Source organism: Grammomys surdaster, unplaced genomic scaffold, assembly GCF_004785775.1.
Source record: "Grammomys surdaster isolate TR1022 unplaced genomic scaffold, NIH_TR_1.0 655, whole genome shotgun sequence".
NCBI lineage: Eukaryota > Metazoa > Chordata > Mammalia > Rodentia > Muridae > Grammomys > Grammomys surdaster.
In genome coordinates this window covers 237,039-264,657 of record NW_021605074.1, presented here as the reverse complement: position 1 = coordinate 264,657, position 27,619 = coordinate 237,039, and the positions used below count along the sequence as shown (strand labels likewise).

General features: G+C 36.2%; 1 protein-coding gene across 1 annotated transcript in view; it reads left to right on the top strand.

The window, feature by feature from the left end:
• Positions 1 to 27,619, top strand: part of LOC114633433 (E3 SUMO-protein ligase RanBP2) — a 48,860-nt gene that overhangs the window by 14,006 nt on the left and 7,235 nt on the right. The window contains exons 8-24 of the mRNA XM_028782007.1: positions 917 to 1,004; positions 2,217 to 2,426; positions 4,330 to 4,511; positions 4,595 to 4,770; positions 4,907 to 5,030; positions 5,559 to 5,720; positions 5,934 to 6,071; positions 6,148 to 6,294; positions 7,468 to 7,647; positions 7,743 to 7,826; positions 10,529 to 10,664; positions 13,261 to 13,355; positions 14,412 to 19,194; positions 21,459 to 21,629; positions 22,498 to 22,584; positions 23,042 to 23,220; positions 26,542 to 26,743. Of these exons, the coding sequence (XP_028637840.1) occupies positions 917 to 1,004; positions 2,217 to 2,426; positions 4,330 to 4,511; positions 4,595 to 4,770; positions 4,907 to 5,030; positions 5,559 to 5,720; positions 5,934 to 6,071; positions 6,148 to 6,294; positions 7,468 to 7,647; positions 7,743 to 7,826; positions 10,529 to 10,664; positions 13,261 to 13,355; positions 14,412 to 19,194; positions 21,459 to 21,629; positions 22,498 to 22,584; positions 23,042 to 23,220; positions 26,542 to 26,743 (7,144 nt within the window). The remainder of the gene's footprint in view (positions 1 to 916; positions 1,005 to 2,216; positions 2,427 to 4,329; positions 4,512 to 4,594; positions 4,771 to 4,906; positions 5,031 to 5,558; positions 5,721 to 5,933; positions 6,072 to 6,147; positions 6,295 to 7,467; positions 7,648 to 7,742; positions 7,827 to 10,528; positions 10,665 to 13,260; positions 13,356 to 14,411; positions 19,195 to 21,458; positions 21,630 to 22,497; positions 22,585 to 23,041; positions 23,221 to 26,541; positions 26,744 to 27,619) is intronic.

The window sequence follows — 27,619 nt, the reverse complement described above, 5'->3', positions numbered from 1 at the left end:
CTAGATCATTGGCCTATTTAGTCTCAGTCACCCAGGCGACATTGGACATAGGTTTCTTCTAATGGTGTGGGCCTTAAGCCAGATCAGTTATTTGGTGGGGCATTCCTGGAACCTTTGTGCACTATCAGTGTATCTTGCAGGCAGGTCACCATTGTAGAATGAAGGGTGTGTGGCTAGGTTGGTGTCTTAGTTAACGTTTTCATATCTATGCATAGACACCATGACCAAGAACTCTTCATATAAAGACAACATTTAATTGGGGCTGGCTTATAGGTTCAGAGGTTCAGTCCATTATTATCAAAGCAGGACCATGGCAGCACCCAGGCAGGCATGGTGCAGGAGGAGCTGAGAGTTGTACATCTTCATCTGAAGGCTGCTTGCAGAATACTGGCTTTGAAGCAGCTAGGAGAAGGGTCTTAAACCATGCACCCATAGTGACACACCTACTCCAACAAGGCCACGCCTTCTAATAGTGCCACTCCCTGAGCCAAGCATATACAAGCCATCACAGTTGGTGTTTACCATTCTCCTTTGGTAGTGCAAAGAATACCTCCTGTACTGTGAACACTGCTAGTCTGTAGAGCTGACGGCTCTAGGTAGGCACATGCTCCGCTTCTCCATGGTCAAGGTATTTGACAAGATTTTTCATAGTCCTGATTTGTTTCAAAGTCCATGTGTAGCACAGGCAGGCCTTGAACACACAATAGATTCTTCTGCTATCTACTACAACTGAATAAAAATACTCTTTGTACTGTTTTTTTTAATAGAGTACATAAATTTTTTTCCTTGTCAGCCATTTTCTAATTAACTGTAATTATTAACTGGACATTATCAAAAAATAATATGGAAAAGAACATCTAACTGTTGGAAATATGAGTATCATTGAATTAGATTCTTTTTATTCTAAAATTGCCAGGTTCCCAGACCAAAGGTTAAATTAATAAAAGGAGAAGCTGGACAAAATCTACTGGAAATAATGGCCCACGATCGCCTTAGCCAGTCAGGTAACAAAGTATTTTAACTGATTAAATTCTGAAATGGTAAAAAACTTAAATTTTTTTCTTACATTTATTTATTTGTATGTTTGAGTTATATGTGTACTCACTCATACTGTACATCACTTAGGAGTTGATTCTCTCTTTACCACATGGACTCTGATTGAACTCAGGTCCTCAGACTTAGTGGCAAGTGCCCTTAAAGTTGAGCCATCTTGCCATCCCAAGATCAAAACTTTCTTTAGGCTTCTTTAGTTAAAGTCTTTATAGTATACTCAGATAATCCTTCATAATTACTTGGTTTATTTTTGCCACATTTTGCTAATATTTTGTTCATACTTTTCCAAAGGTGGTAGGCATGGCAGAGATTAGGGAAAAAAACCAAAAAGACATTATATCTGCCCCCACTTTGTCCCTCAGAGGGTGTGGGCTGAGGACTGAACCTAGGACTTTGTACTTGCTAGGATAGGACTAAGCTAAATCACCATTGCATCCTTTAGAATAAGAACCTACTTAATTTTATTTGCTTCCCAGTGGAGATAACTGCTCTATCTAGATGCTAGAGCATCCCTCTTGAGAATGCAAAACACTTCTGCAGCCAAATGCTGTTTACACTACTGCTTGGAGACACTGCTGTGCAGGGGCAGCCTAAATGGAATGATATAAAATGCCCTGTAACTATATATTTCCCATATTTTTCGTGGTCCATCCATTGTGTAATATGTAATAGTATTTCATCCAAGTAGTGGCTAAAACAAATTCTTATCCTTAACTTGTAGAATAAAAAATTTCAGTAGAACCTACATACAAGTATTTCCTTAAAGTTGTTTAAAAACAGCAGGAATATGAGAACCCAGTTTTAGCCATCAGAGTTTTAGCTATCGGCGCATCAGATCAAGCATTAGGGCTTGGTCTTGGCTGTTGTCAGAAGTCCACTTAGTTCCTATACTTATTATCTAAAATGATAATACCTTTGGCATTTTAAATTCATTTTGTTTCCCCTTCTGTTTGTTTTACTTTATGTAGACACAGATACTGTGAAACCTGTATTTTTTTTGATAACGTACTATTTTTGTTGACCAGCTGTGATTTGGAGGTTGGAAAATGGGGTCTGAGATAACCTTGTTATTTTCTTCTTGGATGTCTCAATGAACTGATTAAGAGACAGGAGTGAATAGTTGGTGTTTCATTATACAATGATGGAAATGATTTGTTTTTCAGGGCACATGTTGTTAAACTTAAGTCGTGGCAAGCAAGACTTTCTAAAGGAAGTTGTGGAATCTTTTGCTAACAGAAGTGGCCAGGCTGCTCTCTGTGATGCTCTGTTTTCTAGTCATTCATACAAAGAGAGAGCTTTTCTTGGTAATGATGATATTGGAAACCTTGATGGACAAGCACCAGACCCTGATGACTTGGCTAGATACGATACTGGTAAGCTGCATCTTTCAAAAGAAATGTTCTTCATCATAATCCATTTCTACCAGGAAGGCTCAACAGTCATAGTATATTTTGGATTCTTTCTAGGTTTATTATGGCAGGAAATAGACATTAAAGACTGTGTATGTAGATGACAACATTTTCTTTGAAATGTTTGTTTGTTTCTATTTATCTCCCTCCCTTCCTACCCACCCACTCACCCACCTACTTACCTACCTAGCTACCTAGCTACTTACCTATAAGACAGGATATTTTATGTATTCCTGGCTCTCCTAGAATTTGCTTTGTAGACCATGCTGGCCTTGAAAAAGAGATCTGCCTGTTTTTTGCCTCATGAGTGCTGGGATTAAAGGTGTGTGCCACCACTGCCTGGCAAGATAGTTATTTATATGTCTTCTTTTGTGAATTTTCTATCCTATAGTGTGTATGTATATATTTCTATGTATATATTATTTGGTAGGTACTTTGTATTATTCAACATTTACTTCGTTTACAGTTTTTTTGGTACTGTTAAAATTATATGCAACTACTAAGAATTTGAAACAAGATCTTTTTGCTAGTTTTGTAACAGGGTCTCACTATGTGTATATATAGCCTTGCCTGGCCTGGAATTAGCTACATAGATGATGGCCTTGAACTTAGACTGCTCAAGTATTGGTATTAAAGGTGTACTCTAAAGGCCTCATTTAACCAGGTTTTTTTTTTTTTTTTTGGTTTGGTGTTTTGAGACAGGGTTTCTCTGTGTACCCCTGGCTGTCCTGGAACTCACTCTGTAGGGATCAAAGGCGTGCGCCACCACCGCCCGGCTTGATCAGGTTTTAATGAAAGTTGTATTTAAGATTCTTCTATCTTTGCATCTTCTCCATTGTTTTCTTCCTTGTATTTGCCCTTTTTTTTTTTCTTGCTTGGTGAGATCTAGCTTTATGTTCTAGGGTTTTGTTTTGTTTTGTTCTGATCTTTGTTGTTTAGCTTTAGCCCAGTGGCAGCCACCTTGATGGGGTGAATGCCCATTTGGACAGGAGCGCTGTTAATCTTTTCTTGCTATACTTATTCAATGTAGATGACCTATTTCTTCCTATAAACCTGGACCACTTTTCCATTCTGCTGATCTTTTTAGCATCCTTATCCTTTCAGATAGGCAGTGATGATCACAAAAAGGCAATGTGTTAGAGAACTTCATTAATAGATAGTATGTATTTTGAAATTAATTCCTTGGAGATTCATAAATATGAAACTACTGAGACAGATTTTTTTTCTTGCAAATTTCTAGAAATGCAATTTCTAGGAAAGTTAGACTTTTTTTACTTTCAGAATTTTATAAGCTTTTTCAATATTAGATTTCTAGTAGAAGAAAACATGCTTTTTTATTATGCTTACAGTAAGTTAATAGAATGGTATTCCATTGTTAATAACTCCTTATTGAAAGGAAAATCTTTTGAAACTTTTTTATAATTATGATAATATAAAGTACACATTTTTTGTCAAATTAGTTTTGTTTAATTTTTGTTTTTTAAGTTTAATTTTTAACTTTCCTTGAGCCTTATTTTCTCAGATGGCCTAGAAAAACTTTCTTCATTTACACCTTTTCTTACTAAAATTTATAAAATGAAGCTGGGTATGGTGGCATACTCCTTTAATTCCAACATTCAGGAGCTAGAGGTGGATAGGTGAGATTCAGGACAGACTGGCTACATAGAGAAACCCTGTCTTGGAAAAACAAAAATTGTAAAAGTATGAATATATTCAGTAAAAATGTGAAAATTTTGCTATTCTGTTCCTCAGTTTTGAAACAGAAAAAAACAGTTTATAATTACATTTTTTTTGCTAAATTATTTTTGTAATCTAAAGACCCAAAGAAAATGTATCGCGCCTGGCAGTTATTTCCCATCTGTTTTAGGTGCCGTTCGAGCACATAATGGTAGTCTCCAGCACCTTACCTGGCTTGGGTTGCAATGGAATTCCCTGCCTACTTTACCAGCAATTCGAAAATGGTTAAAACAGCTTTTTCACCATTTGCCTCAGGAGACGTCAAGGCTTGAAACAAATGCACCTGAATCGATATGTATTTTAGATCTTGAAGTAAGCAATGATAATAATTAATTAAATATTTTGAGTGTTTGTAATTTGTTTTTCTAACTTACTATTTTTTAAAAATAAAACAGGTATTCTTACTCGGAGTTATATATACCAGTCACTTACAATTAAAGGAGAAGTGTAATTCTCACCACACTTCCTATCAGCCATTGTGTTTGCCACTTCCTGTGTGCAGACAACTTTGTACAGAAAGACAGAAGACCTGGTGGGATGCAGTTTGTACTCTGATTCACAGAAAGGCATTGTAAGTAGTAAAACAGTAATAATCCTTTAGATTATGGCCTGGGTTTTACTAGGGGTTTAATTTGTTATGTGACACTTACCATATATGTAAGTGTCGAACTGCATTTCTTTAAAATAGTTTAATTAAACTTTTTTAGACCTGGAACCTCTGCAAAATTGCGACTTCTAGTTCAGCGTGAAATAAACAGTCTGAGGGGCCAGGAAAAGCACGGCCTTCAACCTGCTCTGCTTGTGCATTGGGCACAGAGTCTGCAGAAAACAGTGAGTTCATTGAAATGTGAACTTTTAAAGAACATTGGCTTAAATAAAAGTGTTTTTCTGTAATAAAGTTAATTGCTTACACATAAGCAATTAGTAAAATGTTGACTAGTACTAATAGTATGTATTGTATATCAGTAGCTGTGGTTGTTTAGCTTTTTGACAGTGTTACTTTTAGGGGCAGATTTTGGTTTTCTAAAAGTGTCAGGTTTTATTGCAGGGGGTTGTTACAGAGGAAATGTGATACAAAGTCTCACATAGCCTAGGCCGAACTTGAACTTGATATGTGGCAAGGGATGACTTTGAACCTCCAATCTGCTTGCTTGTACATCCCAAGTACCAGGTTACAAGTCAGTTGTGTGCTACCATGCCCACCTTAAAAATGGCAACTCTTAAAAATAGATTGGGCTGCCTCTCATAGAGGCTATTAATAACTTTTTCTTTTGATATTCCACTTAATTTTGATTTGGAAGTTTTCCCAGTTTCTCAAAACCATTTATAATGTTGTGGACTTCTGACTTTCTATTTTAGGGCAGCAGTCTTAATTCCTTTTATGATCAGCGGGAATACATAGGCAGAAGTGTTCATTACTGGAGGAAAGTTTTACCATTGTTGAAGATGATCAGAAAGAAGAATAGTATTCCTGAACCTATTGATCCCCTGTTTAAACATTTCCATAGTGTGGATATTCAGGTAATAATGAATGCTAATGAACTGATTGCATATGTAATTTATATGCAGAAAATAAACAAATTATGTTGCTATTTTATGATAATGTTGCTTTCTAGAGCTTGTAGCTGATGAAAATTATGACTATAATGATATATTTTCTTCAGATAAAATATAATCTTTGGAAATTTGAGTTTGAAGCAGATTAACTAACAATTACTAAATAAATGTGTTTAGGCATCTGAAATTGGTGAATATGAAGAAGATGCACACATAACTTTTGCTATATTGGATGCTGTTAATGGAAATATAGAAGATGCCATGACTGCTTTTGAATCTATTAAAAATGTAGTTTCTTATTGGAATCTTGCACTGGTAAGTGATGTGAGAATTGAACTAAGTTTTGTTTGTTTGTTTGCTTGCTTTGAAAATCTAATTGTATTTTGTGTAGATTTTTCACAGGAAAGCAGAAGACATTGAAAATGATGCCTTGTCTCCTGAAGAACAAGAAGAATGCAAAAATTATCTGAGAAGGACTAGGGACTACCTGATAAAGATTTTAGATGATAGTGATTCAAATATTTCTGTGGTTCAGAAAGTAAGTTGCTGGTTGTTGTCTGACATTTAGTATTGTTGATAATTGCCAGATTTTATATTTAGGCATCTCTTAAAGTCTCTAAGGATCACTTATGATAGATGTATTATTAGGGGTCTGTGCGTAGCATAAATGTGTGTAAATGTTTAGTTTTCTTTTACGTTTGATATACCTTGAAACAACAAAAATATGGCAGTTGGGATTAGGAAGATTGTACAAGTGTGAGGGTCCAAGATTGGCCACTCAGCACTCAAGTAAATTCCAGGTGGTCATGACCACCCACCTATAATTCTAGTACTCAGGTAGCCATGATAGGGCATCCCTTGAGTAAGCTTACTAGTTAGACTAGATGAAGCTCCAGGTTCAGACAGAGTCCATGGTTCCATATGTAAGGTGGAGGTCAAGTGATCAAGGAAAATACTTGATATCAACCTCTGGCTTCCACATGCACACACGTGCACATTCCTGCCATACATGTGTAAAATATCTAGCTTGCCTGCACACTTGTGTGTATACGTGCGCAAACACACCCTACACAACAACTTTGGTATCTAAGTATATACCGATTTCTAAGATAGACAGTTTTGTCATTTTTGCATGTAATCAAAATGAATATGATAACTTGAGGACTAGTTCTTAATGAATTTTAAATTTTAGTTATGTGAAATCAGCATTTTTTCCCCCTTTATTTCCTATGGACTGTGTCTCAGCAGTTTCATACTCATAGAGGTTTTCTGTTTAGCCCTCCTTCTGAGTATCTTGTTTATTAACGTGTATTGCTGATCTTAGGTTATGATTTATATTGTCTAGTGTATTTCACTCTGTTCAAAGTATCAGAGAAAAATGTGTAACTTCCATATGGAAAAGATACCTAAGTTCACTTTTCTTTGTTACTATGATGTACAGATGTGATAGGAACAATTTAGACTTTAGATTCTGCAATGCTTTTATATGTGTAACTTTAACATATAATAAGATGCTTGTTAAAATGCGCAGTGGTACACACATGCAGTTTTCACACTTGGAAGGATGAAAAGTCTAGGGTACCCTGGGCTACAAAGTGAGTTCCTAACTCAAATGAACAAAATAAAAATGTGAACAGCTTAATAAAATTGATTCTTTATTTCTAAGGTATTTTAGCATTATTTTTGCAAACGAAGGCATTTTTTTTTTCAGTTACCTGTTCCCCTTGAGTCTGTCAAAGAGATGCTGAACTCAGTTATGCAGGAACTTGAAGACTACAGTGAAGGAGGTACTCTTTATAAAAATGGTTGCTTGCGAAGTGCTGATTCAGAGTTAAAGCATTCAACACCATCTCCTACCAAATATTCTCTCTCACCAAGTAAAAGTTACAAGGCAAGTAGGAAAGAAACGAATCATTGTACTATGAGATTGTTTTCTACATGCTGTAAACACTGTTAACATATTTGTGTGTATGTTTGTATGTTTAGTATTCTCCAAAAACACCACCTCGATGGGCAGAAGATCAAAATTCTTTACTGAAAATGATCTGCCAGCAAGTAGAGGCCATTAAGGTAACATTTAGATTGGGTCAGTGTAACTCTCATGCTAAGATTTTTTCTCTAACCAGTTCCTTACTTTCTTTGTTTTTTTTTGAGACATGGTTTTACCCTGGCTGCCCTGGAATTTACTCTGCCCACCAGGCTGGCCTCTGCCTCCTGAGTGCTGAGATTAAAGGCTCTTCCCCTCAACCCCCCTTTGGATTATTATTACTTTACTTTCTTACAGTTGATCAAAGTGTGCCCTTAGTGTAGTTTATAGAATCAGTTTCTCTTGACTCTTAACCATATTTTCTAAATTACTTATAATATGTCTTATCTCCACATGAGATGTGAGTCTTTTAAGATAAAACTTGTTATCTAAAATGTAATTTGATTCCTGTTATCCCCAAATGAGTAACTTATACTACTAAGCACTATCATACCATTTTGTGTTGATTGATTTCTCAGTGTGTCTGTTGATAAAGTATGTCAAATTTATCATTTGAAATTGAAAAGTTGTCTGAGCTTAATTTTATTTTCATGTTTAGATATGTTTTATATGAATGGCTTAATTATAGTGTAGCATTTAGTGGTTTTCTTATTTTAGAATTATACAAATCTTTTTTCATGCCTTTTGGCTAAGAGCTAAATTAGTCCTACACCTATTGTTATATATACTAAGTACATTTTGCTATGTGGTGATTATTACGATAGGTGTAATCAACAGTGTACAGCTTTCTTTGAAAATTGGTTAAATAACAAGGGTTTGAATTTGTACAATTATTTTTTGTGTTATATAAACCATGATGACACATTAGAGTTTCTTTCAATATATAGGTTTCAGTCATTCAGCATTATTCTGTGGAAATGTAATGGAGACCTTGTCTGTGAGCCTGGAAAACTGGCTGCTACACAGAACTCTTGATGTTCTTAATGTTCTTGGAAATTTTGTTTTTTTCTTTTGTCTGATTTATATATTGTAAAGTTTTAGAATTGTGGAAACCAGTTGTTAGCACATGTTTTTTTAATGCGTACATACATGTGGAGGCCACAGATGTTTACCTCTGGTTGTCTTCTATTAATTTCCACCTTATTATATTCTCATCGAATGTGCAGTTCACCAGTCGGCCAGATTGACTGGCCAGTGAGTTTTGGGGGATTACCTCTCTCCACCTTGAGTGCTAGGAATTTTGGTTCACATCACTAAGCCCAGCTTTTACGTGGGCACTGGAGTCTGAACACAGGTCTTTATGCTTGGGTAATAGGCACTTTACAGACTGTCATCTCCCCAGGCTCCCTGTTCTTTTACTGTTAACAGTTATGATTATATTGTATATCAAGTTTAGAACTATGGGCCATCATTTCTTGTAGTTTTTTTTATTTGTGGATGTGCAGTGTCTAGACAGGGTTGAGTAGGTAGATGAGTGGGGACTATTTTTAATATGAAACTTGAGGTAAGGACATATCTGAAACACTTGTATTTGTTTGTTTTTGTGTTTGAGTCATTGTTTATAGTATGGAAGGCCTGACTGAAACTTGTCACAGTTTTCTCACCTCACTTTCCCTCATAATGGGATTATATATGTGAGCTACCATTCCCATTGCAGCATTTCTAGATCAAGAAAGAAAATACATTAATTTTTTTTCTGATCTCATTTGTTATAAATTGGTTGGATGCTGTGTTCAAAATTTTGAAGCTATTTTCAAAATTGACCTGTCATTTTATACCCAGATACTATATATATATAATTTTTTTTTTTTTTTTTTTTTTAAGAAAAGCAAAATAGAAAACCAGGTGGTAGTGGCACATAGTTCTAATTCTAACACATGGGAGGTAGAGTCAGGATCTCCAGTTTGGTACACAACATAGTGTGTTCTGGGATAACCAGGCTTTATAGAGAAACCTTGTTTCAATAAACAAAAAAGAAAACAGTTCATTGGTAACTCCCATGTTACAAGAGAAAGTTTTGTAAGTTCTTGTGTTGGAATGTTGACCATTTAGTAAAGTAACAGATAAGATAGCCTTATAGAAGGCAATAGTGTTTCTGCCATCTTGTATGGCAAGAGAGAGTTGTTAGGAAAACATTTTGGAGTCTGATCTGGATCAGGTATCGGTTCGGTCCTCTCCTTCATCTGTCTGTTTATATCTATTTGAAGTATGGGTTATATTGTTTACAAACAACATGGTATGACTAAGAATGTATATGTGATAAGTTTTGAGTATATACTGCTTTCAGTTGCTGCTGCTGAGTATTTGCTATTACCTTGGAAATTTGTTGGTTACCTTCCATGTGGGTAAGTTTTAAGAGATGATTTTCTGTGTTGAATAGTCCAGATAATCAAAAGAATATAGCAGTATGAGGAGAACTTTGACGCTGAGTAGGTAGTTTGAAGTGCTTGTCAGAAAAAGACATTTCATTTGTAGGTCTTAGTTTTTTGAGTAGGTAATATTTTGGATGGATTAAATTTTATGAAGATAAATGTAAGTAAAAATGGAATGGAAATGGAATGAGATTTAGGGTGTTAGTTCTTTGGAATAGAGTTAAAGTGAATGAGTAGACAGATATTAAATTAAGGAATCATGTTCTCAGTACACTTTTTCCAGTGGAAAGTATAATCTAAATGATACCAAGCACTTAGATTGACAATATTTTACATTGACAAGTGTTTGCTGAGACTGTTTCTAGCATTATATAATTAAACATTTAACATTACTTCTTTTTTATCTTAAATAGAAAGAAATGCAGGAATTGAAGCTAAATAGCAATAACTCTGCCTCCCCTCATCGCTGGCCTGCAGAACATTATGGACAAGAGCCAGCTCCCGATGGGTATCAGGGGTCACAGACTTTCCATGGGGCTCCACTAACAGGTGAGCTGGCAGCTAAACAGACCCTATATTCCAATAAAATAATACCCCTCTTTTTCAGTTCTTTTTCTTTTTTTGTAGTACTAAGACTTAAACTTGGAGCCTTGGGCTTGCTAGATAGGTGTTCTACCTCTAATCTGTACCCCAACTCAGCCCTCTTGCCCCTATTTAAATAGGTAACTTGTGAATTTAACTTGTTTGTGGTTTTGTACATTCTAGAATATGTCTACATACTTGTTTACCAAAACACTATATTTAGTATACTGGAATTTTATAAATCCAACCAGAAACAGAATAAACAAGTCTTAATACTCTAAATGTAGTAAACCTAAATCTTTTATGTACATTGTAGCTAACCTGTGAAATGTTTCATAAATTGAGACATGTTAACTAATATAGTCATATACTAAGAGGTACCTAATAAGAATTTAAACCTCTTGAGTTATTTTGATGATTTTTAATTCATTCATTTTGATTATGAGGCTAGCATTTAATTGTTGAGTTATCTCTCCAGCCCTTATTTTCAAACATGATTATTCACAGGAAAACCCATAATGAGTTGTTCTCTTGCCATTTATTTACTATCTACCCTATCCGTCTCTGTCTGTCATATTTATTTATATTTTCTGTCTTGTCTGTGTCTGTGTATCTATTTAGGGTCTGTGTAGCTCTGGATGGCCTAGAACACACCGTGTAAACCAGGCTAGCCTAAAACTCAGAAATTCATTTACCTGCCTCTTCCTACCTCCTTCTAGACATGCACTCCCACAGCTGGCTCTGTAATAAGTTTTTCTTGATACTTGCTTTACATAATTACTATGAGTATTTGTGTATGTGCAAGTAGGTATGGAATATTTTTTTACTATGTAGTGAACACTAATGCGCCAAGGTTATTAATAGTGTTTATTGTGGGTAGCTGTTTGTAAAAGTACATTTTGTAGATAATTTATCACAGTAACAGGTTGTAAATACTCTTGGTAAACTTGGTTTTATAGATGAGAAAATAGCTTTAAAAGGGTTATCTATTATTACTTACTTTACAGTTAGTTACTGATGGATATGTCAGTCACTCTTAATCAGAGACAACTTTTCAGTATGGTACAGTGCCTCCTGATATTTCTATTCTGAAATTCTTTAAAACCTGAAACTTTTGAGTGTTGTCACAGGATTATGAGTGGAAAAATCCTACACCATACACCCATGACAGGTTGTTGTCAAAATATAGATATTCACTGAAAATACGTAAAATTACCAGTCACGGTATGGTGGCAAACATGCCTGTAATCTAGTATTCAAGATGCTGAGCTAGGAAGATCACAAGTGTGAGGCCAGCCTGGCCTGTATAATAAAGCTCTGTCTCAGAAACAAACCTAAAGACTTTCAGGATATGCACTGGATGAATTTATGAAACATGAATGAATTTAGTGGTACTTGCATTCTATTCTTAAGACATTTTTAGGTTTTCAGATTCAAACTTGGAAAAGTACTTACTTTCCTTCTAATTTTCATTGCTTTTTTTCAGAATTACTTGTTCAAGTTTTTCACTTCATATACAGTATGAAAGGTCTTTTGGCTTTTAGTTCTGATAAAACTCATAAAACAGATTAAGCATACTACTATAGTTTTGCCATTAGTATGAGTACCTTTTAGTAATTTTATTTCCTGATAAACCTCACAGAACAGATGGAGCATATAGTTTGTGTGTATGTGTGTGTGTGTGTATGTATGTATATATGTACACTTAAAGCCAAAGAACAAATTTTATGTTAATTTGTTTTAAATTTTAATTTAAAACATTTGTCTTTGTGTGTGTGTGTGTGTGTGTGTACATTCTGCAGCATCTGTAGAAGTCAGAAGACAACATTCTACCTTTACACATGTTCTAGCAATTAAAGTCATATTGCTAGGTTTGTGTATTAGCCATCTTTACATGCTGAGCCATGTAGCTGGCCTTATGCTTATTGTGAGACCCCTTTCAAAATTGTATTAGGTCAATTTAAGCTAAAATCTCAGTAATTTGAGATCATACTCTGCAACCCTGCCATTCTGTAGATTTTCAAGTCCTCTTTTAAACGTTTATGCTATCAGATGCACTTTGGTTTCTAAATCCTTTGTGATTACTTTTTTCCTAATGTTGAGCAGTTTGTGCTTTTACATTTTGCTGATCTTAGATGGACCATTTACTTTCCTTGTTTTCTTTTGAGAGAAGATCTCTCACTATGTAGTTTTAGCTGAAATTTAGAGAAATCCGCCTGCGTTTTTGAGTGTGGGAGATCAAATGGCATGTGCCACTATGCCCTGCTCTGGCATGTTTGTTAAGTACTTGTTCGTGTTGACAATAGCAGTGTTATTTTTTCATTCTTTGTGTCATTTAATGGGTTTCTCTTTCCTTTTTTTTTTGAGTTCTTCATTCATTAACTGCTTTACGGTATACTTTAGTATGTAGAAATGTAAAGATCAGAATAATTAAAACTTCCTTTGATTCTTACCATATATTTGTAATTCTTGTCTAAGTAGTATTTTAAACTGTAGAATAGACTTTTAACATTGTTTTCTGTCTTTTTTTTTGTTTGTCTGTTTCTTTCTTTTTTTTTTTTAGTTGCAACTACTGGCCCATCAGTATATTATAGTCAGTCACCTGCATATAATTCCCAGTATCTTCTCAGACCAGCAGCTAATGTAACTCCCACAAAGGTAACAAAGGAAAAGTGTATACAATTAAAACTATTTACATTTTAAGTGTTTAGGTTTCTTTTAAAGAAATTGAACGGAGTAGTTGAGTATTGAGATGTGACCTTTGATATAGGCATTTCTTAGTCATTTTATTTTTGTGTTAATAGTAAGTCGAAACAGTTAGAATATTTTAAATATAGTAGGATTGGGTGGTTTTGGCCCTTGTGTTATTCTATTTTGATAGGAATAAGGCTAGTATGTTCTTGCTTTGCTAGGCTGATTTATTGCTATCCTATTGACTCAAACCGAATATTGTGACAGTAACTGAAAATTATGACTTCCAGGACAGAGAGCTGGGGATCCATTGGGCCATTTAGATCTCCATTCTTCTCCTTATTGTGAACTTAGGCAATTTTTTTTAACCTATTTTTTTAACCTCTTAGGCCACCTATTTTTAACTGAGAATAATACTATAGTTAATACTGTTTTTGAGGCTTCTAAAATAAGTTAAAATGCTTAGAATAGAGCCTAGTTGATACATTAATAAATGTTTAATGAATTTTAGTACTAATCATCACTGTTAACATCATTTGGTAATTGTTTACTGAATGAAGAAAATAATTTTTTTTAGTGATTGTAAGTACAGATTTTTTTTTTAATGAGAAAGCAGTTTTTTTGTTTTTTAAAACATTTTATTTGTTGTATGTATATAAGTACACTGGTGTGTTAGACACACCAGAAGAGGGCATCAGATCTCATTACAGATGGTTGTGAGCCACCATGCACCATGTGGTTGCTGGGAATTGAACTCAGGACCTCTGGAAGAGCAATCAGTGCTCTTAACCACTAAGCCATCTCTCCAGCTCCATAAGTACAGATTTTTAAGGTACCATCTTATCAAATGTATATACAGGTATGTTTGTTTGTGGCACCATTGGTGTCTGTTAATAAGCTATCTACATTGGTGCTTTCTTCTGAATAATACTCTAATTTGAGGTTTATGAGAGTTGATTTGTTTGTGGATTTTTATAGTTTTACAAATAATCCATAAAGTATTTTGGTCTTTTTTCCTTTTAGGGTCCAGTTTATGGCATGAATAGGCTTCCACCCCAACAGCATATTTATGCATATTCACAACAGATGCACACACCACCAGTGCAAAGTTCATCTGCTTGTATGTTCTCTCAGGAAATGTATGGCCCTCCCTTGCGTTTTGAGTCTCCTGCAACAGGAATTCTATCACCCAGGGGTGATGATTATTTTAATTACAATGTTCAACAGACAAGCACAAATCCACCTTTGCCAGAACCAGGGTATTTCACAAAGCCTCCACTTGTAGCTCATGCTTCAAGGTCAGCAGAATCTAAGGTTATAGAATTTGGAAAATCCAATTTCGTTCAGCCCATGCAGGGTGAAGTAATAAGGCCACCTTTGACAACACCAGCACATACAACACAGCCAACTCCCTTTAAATTTAACTCAAATTTCAAATCAAATGATGGTGACTTCACATTTTCATCACCACAGGTAGTGACACAGCCTCCTTCAACAGCTTACAGTAATAGTGAAAGTCTTTTAGGTCTCCTGACGTCAGATAAACCTTTACAAGGAGATGGCTATAGTGGACTAAAACCAATATCTGGTCAAGCTAGTGGGTCTCGGAATACATTCAGTTTTGGAAGCAAAAACGCACTTACAGAAAACATGGGCCCAAATCAGCAGAAGAATTACGGTTTCCGTCGAAGTGATGATATGTTTACTTTTCACGGTCCAGGGAAGTCCATATTTACAGCACCGGCTTCAGAGCTGGCAACTAAAGGTCATGAAACAGATGGAGGAAGTGCTCATGGGGATGAGGAGGATGATGGGCCTCACTTTGAGCCTGTGGTACCTCTTCCTGACAAGATAGAAGTAAAAACTGGTGAGGAAGATGAAGAAGAATTCTTTTGCAATCGTGCAAAATTGTTCCGTTTTGATGGTGAATCCAAAGAGTGGAAAGAACGTGGGATAGGCAATGTAAAAATACTAAGGCATAAAACATCTGGTAAAATTCGCCTTCTGATGAGACGAGAGCAAGTATTAAAGATCTGTGCTAATCATTACATAAGCCCAGATATGAAACTGACACCAAATGCTGGCTCAGATAGATCTTTTGTATGGCATGCCCTTGATTATGCAGATGAATTGCCAAAACCAGAACAGCTTGCAATTAGATTCAAAACTCCCGAGGAAGCAGCACTATTTAAGTGTAAATTTGAAGAGGCCCAGAACATTTTAAAAGCCTTAGGAACAAATGCATCTACAGCACCAAATCATACTCTCAGAATTGTAAAAGAACCTGCAACTCAGGATAACAAGGATATCTGCAAATCTGATGGTGGAAACTTGAATTTTGAATTCCAGATTGTAAAGAAGGAAGGGCCTTATTGGAATTGTAACAGCTGCTCGTTTAAGAATGCTGCATCTGCTAAGAAATGTATATCATGCCAAAATACCAACCCAACCAGTAACAAAGAGATCCTAGGCCCTCCATTAGTTGAAAATGGCTTTGCTCCTAAAATTGGCCTGGAAAATGCACAAGATCGATTTGCATTGACTCCAAATAAAGAAGGTCATTGGGATTGCAGTGTTTGTTTAGTAAGAAATGAACCCACTGTATCTAGGTGCATTGCATGCCAGAATACAAAGTCTGCTAACAAAAATGGGTCTTCCTTTGTTCAAACTTCTTTCAAATTTGGCCAAGGAGATCTTCCTAAGTCTGTTGACAGTGACTTCAGATCTGTTTTTTCTAAAAAAGAAGGTCAGTGGGATTGCGGTATATGCCTAGTCCGAAATGAAGGAAGTGCTACAAAATGTGTTGCTTGTCAGAACCCAGGAAAACAGGCTCCGTCTTCCGCCTCATCCCCTGCTGCTTTTAAGGCTGGCACTTCAGATGCAAGTAAAACTTCCAAGAGTGGATTTGACAACATGTTTGCTAAGAAAGAAGGACAATGGGATTGTAGTTCATGCTCAGTGAGAAATGAAGCAAATGCTATAAAATGTGTCGCTTGTCAGAATCCTGTTAAACCAAGTTCATCTACTGGTGTTCCAACACTTCCCTCTTTCAAGTTTGGTACTTCAGAGATGAGTAAGCCTCCCAGGAGTGGATTTGAGGGTATGTTCACCAAGAAGGAAGGACAATGGGATTGTAGCTTGTGTTTTGTCCGAAATGAAGCCAATGCTACTCAATGTATTGCTTGTCAGAGTCCAAATAAGCAGAATCAGCCTTCATCTGCTGTATCAGCTCCTGCCTCTTCAGAGGCAAGCAAATCTCCCAAGAGTGGATTTGAAGGATTGTTCCCCAAAAAGGAAGGAGAGTGGGAGTGTGCTGTTTGTTCTGTACAAAATGAGAGCTCTTCCCTCAAATGTGTGGCTTGTGATGCCTCCAAGCCAACTCATAAGCCTATTGTAGAAGCTCCTTCAGCATTCACAGTGGGTTCAAAGTCACAGTTAAATGAATCTGCAGGAAGTCAAGTGGGAACAGAATTCAAAAGTAATTTCCCAGAAAAGAATTTTAAAGTTGGCATTTCAGAGCAGAAATTTAAATTTGGGCATGTGGATCAAGAAAAAACACCTTCCTTTGCCTTTCAAGGTTCTTCTAATACAGAATTTAAGTCAATCAAGGATGGATTTAGTTTTTGCATTCCTGTATCTGCTGATGGGTTTAAATTTGGGATTCAGGAAAAGGGAAATCAAGAGAAGAAGAGTGAAAAACATCTTGAAAATGATCCTAGTGTCCAAGCTCATGATATTAGTGGCGAGAAGAATGGTAGTGGTGTGGTCTTTGGTCAGACAAGCAGCAACTTTACCTTTGCAGATCTTGCAAAGTCAACTTCAAGAGAAGGATTTCAATTTGGCAAGAAAGATCCTAATTTCAAGGGATTTTCAGGTGCAGGAGAAAAATTATTCTCATCACAAACTGGCAAAGTGGCTGAGAAAGCAAATACATCTTCTGATCTTGAGAGAGATGATGATGCCTATAAGACTGAGGACAATGACGACATCCATTTTGAACCAGTGGTACAGATGCCAGAAAAGGTGGAACTAGTAACAGGAGAAGAAGATGAAAAAGTTTTGTATTCACAAAGGGTGAAATTATTTAGATTTGATGCTGAGATAAGTCAGTGGAAAGAAAGGGGTTTGGGAAACCTAAAAATTCTCAAAAATGAAGTCAATGGTAAACTAAGAATGCTGATGCGAAGAGAACAAGTGCTAAAAGTTTGTGCCAATCATTGGATAACCACTACAATGAACCTGAAGCCTCTGTCTGGTTCAGATAGAGCATGGATGTGGCTAGCTAGTGATTTCTCAGATGGTGATGCTAAACTGGAACAACTAGCTGCAAAGTTTAAAACGCCAGAGCTAGCCGAAGAATTCAAGCAGAAATTTGAGGAGTGTCAACGACTTCTCTTAGACATTCCACTTCAGACACCCCATAAACTTGTAGATACTGGCAGGGCTGCTAAATTAATACAGAGAGCTGAGGAAATGAAGAGCGGACTGAAAGATTTCAAAACATTTTTGACAAATGATCAAGTAAAGGTCACTGATGAAGAGAACACAAGTTCAGGTGCAGATGCTTCCAGTGCTTCAGACACTACAGTCAAGCAAAATCCTGATAACACTGGGCCTGCCTTAGAATGGGATAACTATGACTTACGGGAGGATGCCTTGGATGACAGTGTCAGCAGCAGCTCAGTTCATGCTTCTCCATTGGCAAGCAGCCCTGTGAGGAAAAACCTCTTCCGCTTTGGTGAGTCAACTACGGGATTTAACTTCAGTTTTAAATCTGCTCTGAGTCCATCTAAGTCTCCTGCCAAATTGAACCAGAGTGGAACTTCAGTTGGCACTGATGAAGAATCTGATGTTACTCAAGAAGAAGAAAGAGATGGACAGTACTTTGAACCTGTTGTTCCCTTACCTGATCTAGTTGAAGTGTCCAGTGGTGAGGAAAACGAACAAGTTGTTTTTAGTCATAGAGCAAAACTCTACAGATATGATAAAGATGTCGGTCAGTGGAAAGAAAGAGGCATTGGAGATATAAAGATCTTACAGAATTACGATAATAAACAAGTCCGCATAGTGATGAGAAGGGATCAGGTATTAAAGCTCTGTGCCAATCACAGAATAACTCCAGATATGACTTTGCAAACTATGAAAGGGACTGAAAGAGTGTGGGTGTGGACTGCATGTGATTTTGCTGATGGAGAAAGAAAAATAGAACATTTGGCTGTTCGTTTTAAACTACAGGATGTTGCAGACTCATTTAAGAAAATTTTTGATGAAGCAAAAACAGCCCAAGAAAAAGATTCGTTAATAATACCTCATGTTTCTCATCTGAGCACCCCTAGAGAGTCACCATGTGGCAAAATTGCTATTGCTGTTTTAGAAGAAACCACTAGAGAAAGGACAGATTTAACTCAGGGAGATGAGGTAATAGATACAACTTCAGAAGCTGGAGAAACATCTAGCACTTCTGAAACAACACCGAAAGCAGTAGTTTCTCCTCCTAAATTTGTATTTGGCTCAGAATCTGTTAAAAGCATTTTTGGTAGTGAAAAATCAAAGCCATTTGCATTTGGCAACAGTTCAGCCACTGGTTCTTTGTTTGGATTTAGTTTTAATGCACCTTTGAAAAATACCAATAGTGAAATTACTTCAATAGTCCAGAGTGGCTCCGAAGGAAAGGTAGAACCTGACAAATGTGAGCTGTCACAGAACTCTGACATCAAGCAATCTTCTGATGGCAAAGTCAGAAATCTCATTGCCTTCGCGAAAGAGAACTCTTCAACTAATCATACATTTAAAACACCAGAAAAGGGTAAGTACTTAGTCTTTATAGTTAAGTAGATTTTTTTAATACTGTTTACCTTTGACTCTTTATAGGAAACTTCATATTTTAGTCAAAGTTGTGTTGTAAACACTAGTTTATAAACATTCAAAAGTATTTGAACAAACAGGTTTAATCCTTAGCTAAATAAGCTTATTTGTGAGTGTTCACACTAGCAGATCACAGGAGACCGAGCAGCCGGAGAGACAGGGTCATAAAGCAGTGTGAGAGAGCCCCGGATAGTAAAGACTCGCACACTTGAATCCTAAGTAGTGACTCTCTCAAATGGTGGTTCTTCAGGGTTGTGTCGTTTTAAAAACCACTTGAAGCATGTGTTATTAAGAAGTTGCATGTATGTTATATAAGTTAGTATTGCCACCATTTATTCAATTAGCAAAGAAAGAGATCTTGTGCATAAAATGAACATGTAAGACAACCAGATTGGTGTAAAATGAGAGGGCTGAATTTTTTTAAGTAATTCATTGTTTTATAAGATGTTAAAAAAATGAAATATTCTTTATTTTCCTAGGATTTAATTTTAGCCTTTTTAAGTCTAATCCAATGGCCTTTTGGACCAGCGTCCCTACCTCACAACCTGAGAGCAAAGGTATAGAGCTAGCATTCTCAGTGTGAGGTGACCACCAGCTGGTAGTCCTTAGCCAAGTCACTGTGGCTGTATGAATTGGAGTACTTAACACGCAATGTGCATGTTAGAGAATGACATTTTACAAAACATACTTTTTTGAGTGGTGATGTGACAGCCTTTAATATTACTTTTAAATTTGTATCTGGATGCTATCTATGTGTTAATATTATGCTGTCTTTGCTTCATTTTCACCTCTGCTCAATGTCTGTCTGTCTTTGTCTTACTGCTTCATTGAACCTTTCTTTATTCTTTTTAACTCTGTTTAATAAAGATCTTTTTTTTTTCTAACTGTTGACTTTAGCTACTACTGCTTGCCAGTATTCAGAGACGATGTCAGCAGAATGTATATAATAATGTCTGTTGAAGGTTTAGAGACTATATTTGAAATTTAGACCTCATTTTTAACAGCTATCATTCTATAACTTATATTCCTTATGTAATGCAGGTCATTTATAAAAGTAAGTGTTGCTTCTTGATTGGAATAATAAGTATGCAGAATTTGTAGAAGCCCATTAAGAGCAAATGAGGGAAATAATTCAATGAGGGTCCAGTAGTTCATCTTGACCTTGCAGAAAAATGAGTACCAGTTCTCTTTAGTAATGCCAGTCAGTAGAAATATAGTATGATCTGTGTGTCTAAAGTACTCTGAGAGCAACATAGAAAATAAAACACTAAAAGAAATAGGTAGCATAAAAGAATCAGTTTAGTAATTATTCAATATAACGTATGTATATAAAATATTTCAACCTTTTACTCAATTAAGATAAAAAAAAAACAGTATTTACATTTTTTTTTATGCCAACTCGTTTGAATCCAGTGTGTGTGCTCATACTTTTAGTACATCTTTCATGTGTTAGGAAGTCACATACAGGTAGGCTACCATATTGGACAGGGAAGCTTTAGGGGATGTTTCCCTTGTAGTGGTTGGCATATACATATTTCATGACTGGTTTAAGGCACTGGTTTATCAGTACCTACAAGCCAGAGATTCTTAATATATTAGAACAGACTTTATGTATAGGGTTCCTTTTTCTCTAAACATTTGTCCTTTTATCAGGTGGGAGTGGATGTATTTTTAGCCACAGAAATTGTCTTGATATGTAAAGTATCATCATAGAATGGTTGTTTAATTTTATCTAGTTTCATACTTGGAGGTATGCAAAAAAAAATGGATACAGTTGCTCTCACCTGTTATCCTTTGGAGTCAAAAAGGTTGTTTGCTTTCTTTGTATGAACTAATAAAGGCTATGGGTGGACTAATATTTTGTTGGATAATACCAGAGGTATTTCTTAGTACTAAATGCATGGATACTTTGCTGAACTACTGTTTAGTGTACAGTGTGGGATTATAGCAGTACTTTTTAGATTAAAGAAATTAGTAATTTCCAATGACTAGTTTTGAAAAGCTTTGTATTCTCTTAAGAGTTTTAATAGAACACCAAACCAGGCTTCTAATTCAAATTTATGATCATTATAGAACTTGGTTTGTTCCAAAGTATGTTTTTATCTTATCACTGTGCTGTTTTAACCCATAGATAAGTTTCATGTTCTTTGTGTTTTTAGTTAGGCTGGTTATGTTGACTTATCAGTTGTTTTGATTTGGTTACAGAACAAGAGAAGAATGAACCTGAAGATCCTCCCTCAGATACTGATATTCTCATTGTGTATGAACTCACTCCCACTCCTGAGCAGAAAGCCCTTGCAGACAAACTTCTGCTTCCTTCAACTTTCTTTTGTTATAAGAATAGGCCAGGTTATGTTAGTGAAGAAGAGGAGGATGGTAAGCTTATTTTTAATTGATAATCTTAGTAATTGGCAGTGTAGTTTACTTATTTAAAGCCTGACTTTTTGCTAGACATGATGGCTCAGTCCTGTAATCCTAGCACCTGATAGGCTGAGGTAGGGTGCTTATGAATAATTCATATTCATGGGGAGTTTCAGGCTAGCTTGGGTTAGAGAGTGAGACTTCATCTCAAAAAAAGAAACAAAATTGAAACAGACTTAACATCCTTAGCCTGTGTATATAAAATAGTCAGTGGATGAAATGATCAGAAGCATGGCATTCATTAAAGAAACTCTTTTTTATTTTTTTTGGTTTGGTTTGGTTTTTTGAGACAGGGTTTCTCTGTGTAGCCCTGGCTGTCCTGGAACTCACTCTGTAGACCAGGCCGGCCTCGAACTCTCAAACTCAGAAATCCGCCTGCCTCTGCCTCCCAAGTGCTGGGATTAAAGACGTGCGCCACCACCGCCCGGCAAAGAAACTCTTAAAAACAGATGGTTATATTAAACCAGGCAGATGTTTTGAGGAAATTGGAAATAATCATAATTTCAAAAGTATTCAAAATAAAAGAGGGAGAAGGATAACGTCCTCAAAGTCCAGTAAGATCCTTTGGGCAATGGTCTAGAATATCACATGTGGGACTGGGTGACCCCGTGTTAGGACCTGTGTTGAAATGAAAGAAGGGATAAGCGTGAGGGGAGCACAAGTGGGAACTAGTAACAGCAGTAGGAGGTGAAAGATTGTCCAGATTGTCAGAGCTGAGGACCATGAGATAGAGAGGGGAAGTGTGTGAGATCATCTAGGTTTGTGGGTAAGAAAACCTACCTACTAAAATTATTTTACTCAATATAATCAATTGCATTTGAAGATGAAGATTTTGAAATGGCTGTCAAGAAACTTAATGGAAAACTCTATCTGGATGACTCAGAAAAACCACTGGAAGAAAATGTAGCAGGTCTGTTTATACAATTTTAATATTTTAAGTGTTATCTTTTTGTTGTTTTGGAGAGAGTATTTCTCTGTGTAACAGAGCCATAGCTATCCTGGACTCACTTTATAGACCAGGTTGGCCTTGAATTCAGAGATCTCCCTCCTTCACTGCTGCTGGGATTAAAGGCATTTGCCATAGTACCTGGGTAAAAACTTAACTGTTTAAAGGTAACTTTTACTCTGATAGTATCTGTAATGTCCAGTTTTATTTATAGGATACAACCATGCTCATTTAAAATATGAGAAAAGTAATACTAGTTGAAAAACACTGATGGATTTTGGTAGCCATGGGCTGGCTTCATGAGCATTCGTAGTCCTCCTTATGGAGGTCTTTAAATTGTGCTGAACACCCTGCAGACTGACAATGATGGAGTGGTTGGGTTTCTGATTGTGTCTTTGCTCGTGTTATATGTGTTTTTCAGATAATGACAAGGAATGTGTTATTGTTTGGGAAAAGACGCCAACAGTTGAAGAGAGAGCAAAAGCAGATACTTTAAAGCTTCCACCTACGTTTTTCTGCGGAGTCTGCAGTGATACTGATGAGGACAATGGAAATGGGGAGGATTTTCAGTCAGAGCTTCAGAAAGTCCGTGAAGCTCAGGTTAGACCATTTCCATTGTTTGCCTTTCAGTTCTCTTGCCTCTGTTGGTACATTTTAAAGTCTTACTGTCAAATGTAATACTTTGCCTTAGCGAGCACATGTGTTAGATTACATATCTAGAGGGCCATGTTACTGTTCATGAATAAGTACACTCAAAATGATCGGAGTATTGAATCTGAGGCTAAACTACAGGCTTTATATCATGTCAGTTGAAACACCACCAGGATTCTTTGTAGATGTAAACAAATTGGCTTTAAAATGTCTTTTCTTAGCTGTTAAATTATAGCTAATATGAGTAAGTTTTTTCCTGTTTTCCTCTTTTATTGAGAATACCCTTTTTTCTTACACAGTATGTCCTGATTACCATTTTCTGTTTTCCCTCCTTCAGCCCCTCCCTGTTTTTCCATACCTCTCCTCCTGTCTGGATCTGCTTTGTCTCTCATTAGAAAACAAACAGGCTGCTAAGGGATGATAGTGCAGACCCTGCCTGTGCTGCCTCAGTCTCTGTGACTTTATCTGTGTCTTGAGTGTGTTGATTTAGAAGGCCTTGTTTTCTTGGTGTCCTTCATCCCCTCTGGCTCTTAACACTTTTCCGGCTTCCTCTTCTATAGGGTTCCCTGAGCCCAGCGAGAATGAATTTTTATAGACATCATGTTTAAGACTGAGTGTTCTACGCTCTCTGATGAGTAAGAGTTTTTAATCCTAAGTGAATATTGAATGGTGTTCCATCTCACTATCTGTCTTTGCTGAAGTGATATAGATTTTTGCAGTTCGTGCATGGTTCTGGCATTGCTAGGAAAGACTTCAATTTTGTTGCTGTTTTTAAAAATGGATGCTCTTTGCTTCTACATAAAAGCCAGTACAGGGGTTGGATGGATGGCTTAGCGGTTAAATGTATACTGTTCTTGCAGAGGACTGGAGTTCAGTTTACAGCACCCATGTCAGTCAGCTGACAACACCACCACCAGGGTCCAAATGCTTTCCTTCCTTCTGGCCTCTTTTGGGTACTCACTTGCGCATAATCTCTCACATACATACAAATAAAAATTAAAACTTAATTCTGAGTTGGAAGTAGTGGCCCACATCTTTAGTTTCGGTAGATCTCTGAATTCTAGGCCAGTCATGGCAATATAATGAAACCCCACCATTAAAAAAAAAAGTTAATGGTACTATAGTAAATTAATTGGCAAATACTTTTCTGTGCTACTATATTCTTTTTTAGGGGTAGGTGGGTGTTCTCTGTGTAGGCGTGGCTATCCTGGAACTCACTCTGTAGACCAGGCTGGGCTAATCAGTGATTCACCTGTCTCTGCCACACCACTAGGCTATTTTCTAAAAGAGATTTTGTCTGGTTAATGTTGTTTCCCCGTATGTGTTTGATAGTTTTAAGTAAAGGAACCATACCAGGATTGGGTTTTCTTAAGACCTTGAAAACAATTAAATGGAAGGCACTATTTGGAATATCTGTTGAGGTTATTTAATCTCTTTGTTACTGAGTGAGTTTTAGTTGTATCATTGAAGGAATTCTCAAATTTAAATTTGTAGAATTGTAGAATAAACTTTTATGAATCAAGTTTGATATTGGAGACAGGACCTCACTGTAATGTAAGTACAGGCTGGCTTTGACCTTCCTGGGATCTTTTCATCTCATCTTCAGAGTGCTGGGATTGCAGGTGGTTGCTACTACATCTGGCTTCCATTTTCAGTCTCTTAATGCTAGTATTATTGAAGTACCTCACCCTCTTTTGCTATTGTTTTGATCTAGTAGAGGGTATATCCATTTCATGAATTTGTCTTATACTGTTGCCTTATGTTGCTCCTCTCTCCCCATTTCTGCCCTTTCCCTTTTTTATGGATCTTGGCTCCTTCCCTCCATGGTGTAAACAGATTTTGGTTTCATCCCCTTCTTTGTTAAATTTTGTTGATTTCTGTTCTTTATTATGTCTTTCTTGCCTTGGGTTTACTTTGCTGTTTTTCTGTTTCTCTAATGTTGAACCATGAGTACAGGTTTAAGAGCACATGCATTGTTTATACAAATAATATTGTCTCTTAAACTTTATTTTGGCACACGAGTTTTAATGTGTGCTGCTGTCATTTCTATTAAGGTCAAAGTACTTCCTTGCTCTACTTTTTTACTTACGCATAAGACAGTTGTTACGCCATTTAAAATGATGACTTTGTCCGTAGTACATAGTATTTTGTTAGTGATTTGTGGTTTACTTTAATTACAGTCTATGAGTATATTTATAGTTTATATTAGTTTATATAGTTACATTGTTCCATGGGTTGTTTTATGAATTATTACAAAGCTGTAGTGATTAGTATCCTATAGAATGATTTAATTGCTATAAAAAATACGCTGTGCTCTGTCAGTCACCTCCTTTCCTCTGTCATGCCCAGATGTCTGGCAGACATTCATCTTTTTGCCATGGTTGTCTGGCTCTTTGGTTTATAAACTGCTACTGAGATTGGGGGCAAGGTAGACAGAAAAAGGACTTAAGAGTAGCTTAGTGTTACAAAACCAGCCCTCCCCTTACCCCACCCCAATTTGAGTTCATAGTTTGATTAAAAAAAAAAATTCCTTAGGTTATTGTGGGTTTTGGTTAATTTCCAGAGTTAGACGAAAGAGTTTATTTTGGTCATCATTCTTTTTGTTTTCATTGTTTATGGAGAAAAATATTTAAAGTGGTTCTTATCCTACCATTTTAGGAGAGTAAATTTATCTTTCATTTATATATTAATTTCCTATGTGTGTTTTTCCATGGAACCAAACCCCAGGCAGGGCCTTGCAGTTGATGTGCAAACATGGCTACCAAGATAGCTCTCCAATCGTGGTGTTTTCTGTAGTAAAACCAGACAAACCTGATAGAATAATCTTTTACTAATGCTTAGACCGTTTGAGATTCATTCAATCAGAGAGGTAGGTTGGTTCTAAGTTTACTGTTCATTTTTAATTTTGCCTGTCCCTTCCTAATTTTTATTTCTGTTAATTTTCCTGTCTTTTTAGTGGTTACTGTAAAGACATAAAATACATACTAGGGGCTGGAGAGATAGCTCAGTGATTAAGAGCACTGGCTGCTCTTCTAGAAGTCCTGAGTTCAATTCCCAGCAACCACATAATCATCTGTAATGGGATCTGATGCCTTCTTCCAATGTGTCTGAAGATAGCTACAATGTACTCATATAAAATAAATAAATAAAAAATAAATAAGTCTTTAAAGCATACATCAAACTTTATAAAAAACTACCTACTATTTTCCTACTTCTTTTGGTGGCTTTAGAGAATGATTTAATGCTGTTTCATTCTTTCTGTCTTTGCAGAAATCCCAGAATGAGAAAGTGACTGATACAGTTGATATTGAGCATATAGGTGAAACTGAAGTAACAAACCCTGTTTGCTGTAAGTCTGAAGAACCTGATACTGATACCAAACATACTAGCTCATCCCCTGTTTCTGGGACTATGGACAAGCCTGTAGATTTGTCCACTAGAAAAGAAACTGACGTGGAATTCCCAAGCCAAGGTAAAAGTTGATCATGTGTTTATATTGTGCAATATATAAGATACTGCCTGTGTTTGAAAAAAAAAATAGAGTATATTCTAAGAACTTAGTTGAAAATGTTTAGGTGAATATAGGAGCATAATGTATTTGTCACAGTAATCTAACAAGTCATTACCTTCTTGATAAATGAAATGGTAACATTTTATCATTTGCTATATTTTATTTTTTAGACACAGGGTCTTTCTATGTAACCTTGGCTGTCCTGGAACTCACTCCGTAGATCAGACTTAACCTCACACTCACAGAGATCTGGCTGCCTTTGCCTCCTAAGTGCTAGGATTAAAGATGCACTAACACACCTGCCCTGTCATTCCATTTCAAGCTGTTAGAGAGTAGAGAGCCTTATGATTGGTCTGGCTGCATAAAAGAGAATAATTTGCTTGCATGGTAATTTTTTTGCATGGTTATATAATATTTTTACTTGACTATTATTGACTTATTATTTACTATATTACCCAAACATATTCACAGTGTTAAAGATTATTACTGTCGAAGCTTAACGTTTTTACATTTTTACTACAGACAAAACTCAACTTGTCATTTACAGTAATTACTGTTAGTATTACTATGTGTCTCAGTTTTTCTAAGTTGGAAGAAGTGTCTTTGTGAATTGCGTTTTTTTATACATGGATATTATCTATAGTACCATTTTTTTCCTTTCCAGAAGTAATCCCAACATAGGTCACAAATAGCACATTTATGGCATTTAATCTTAATGTACTGGGACAAAAAAGTAACTGTACAACCAGAAGCTCTGTTTTCAAATGAAGTAGGCCAAAGTAATTTCAGAGGTCATGAACTAGTAGGATTTAGATAAGGGTCTAAACAGAAAGAACA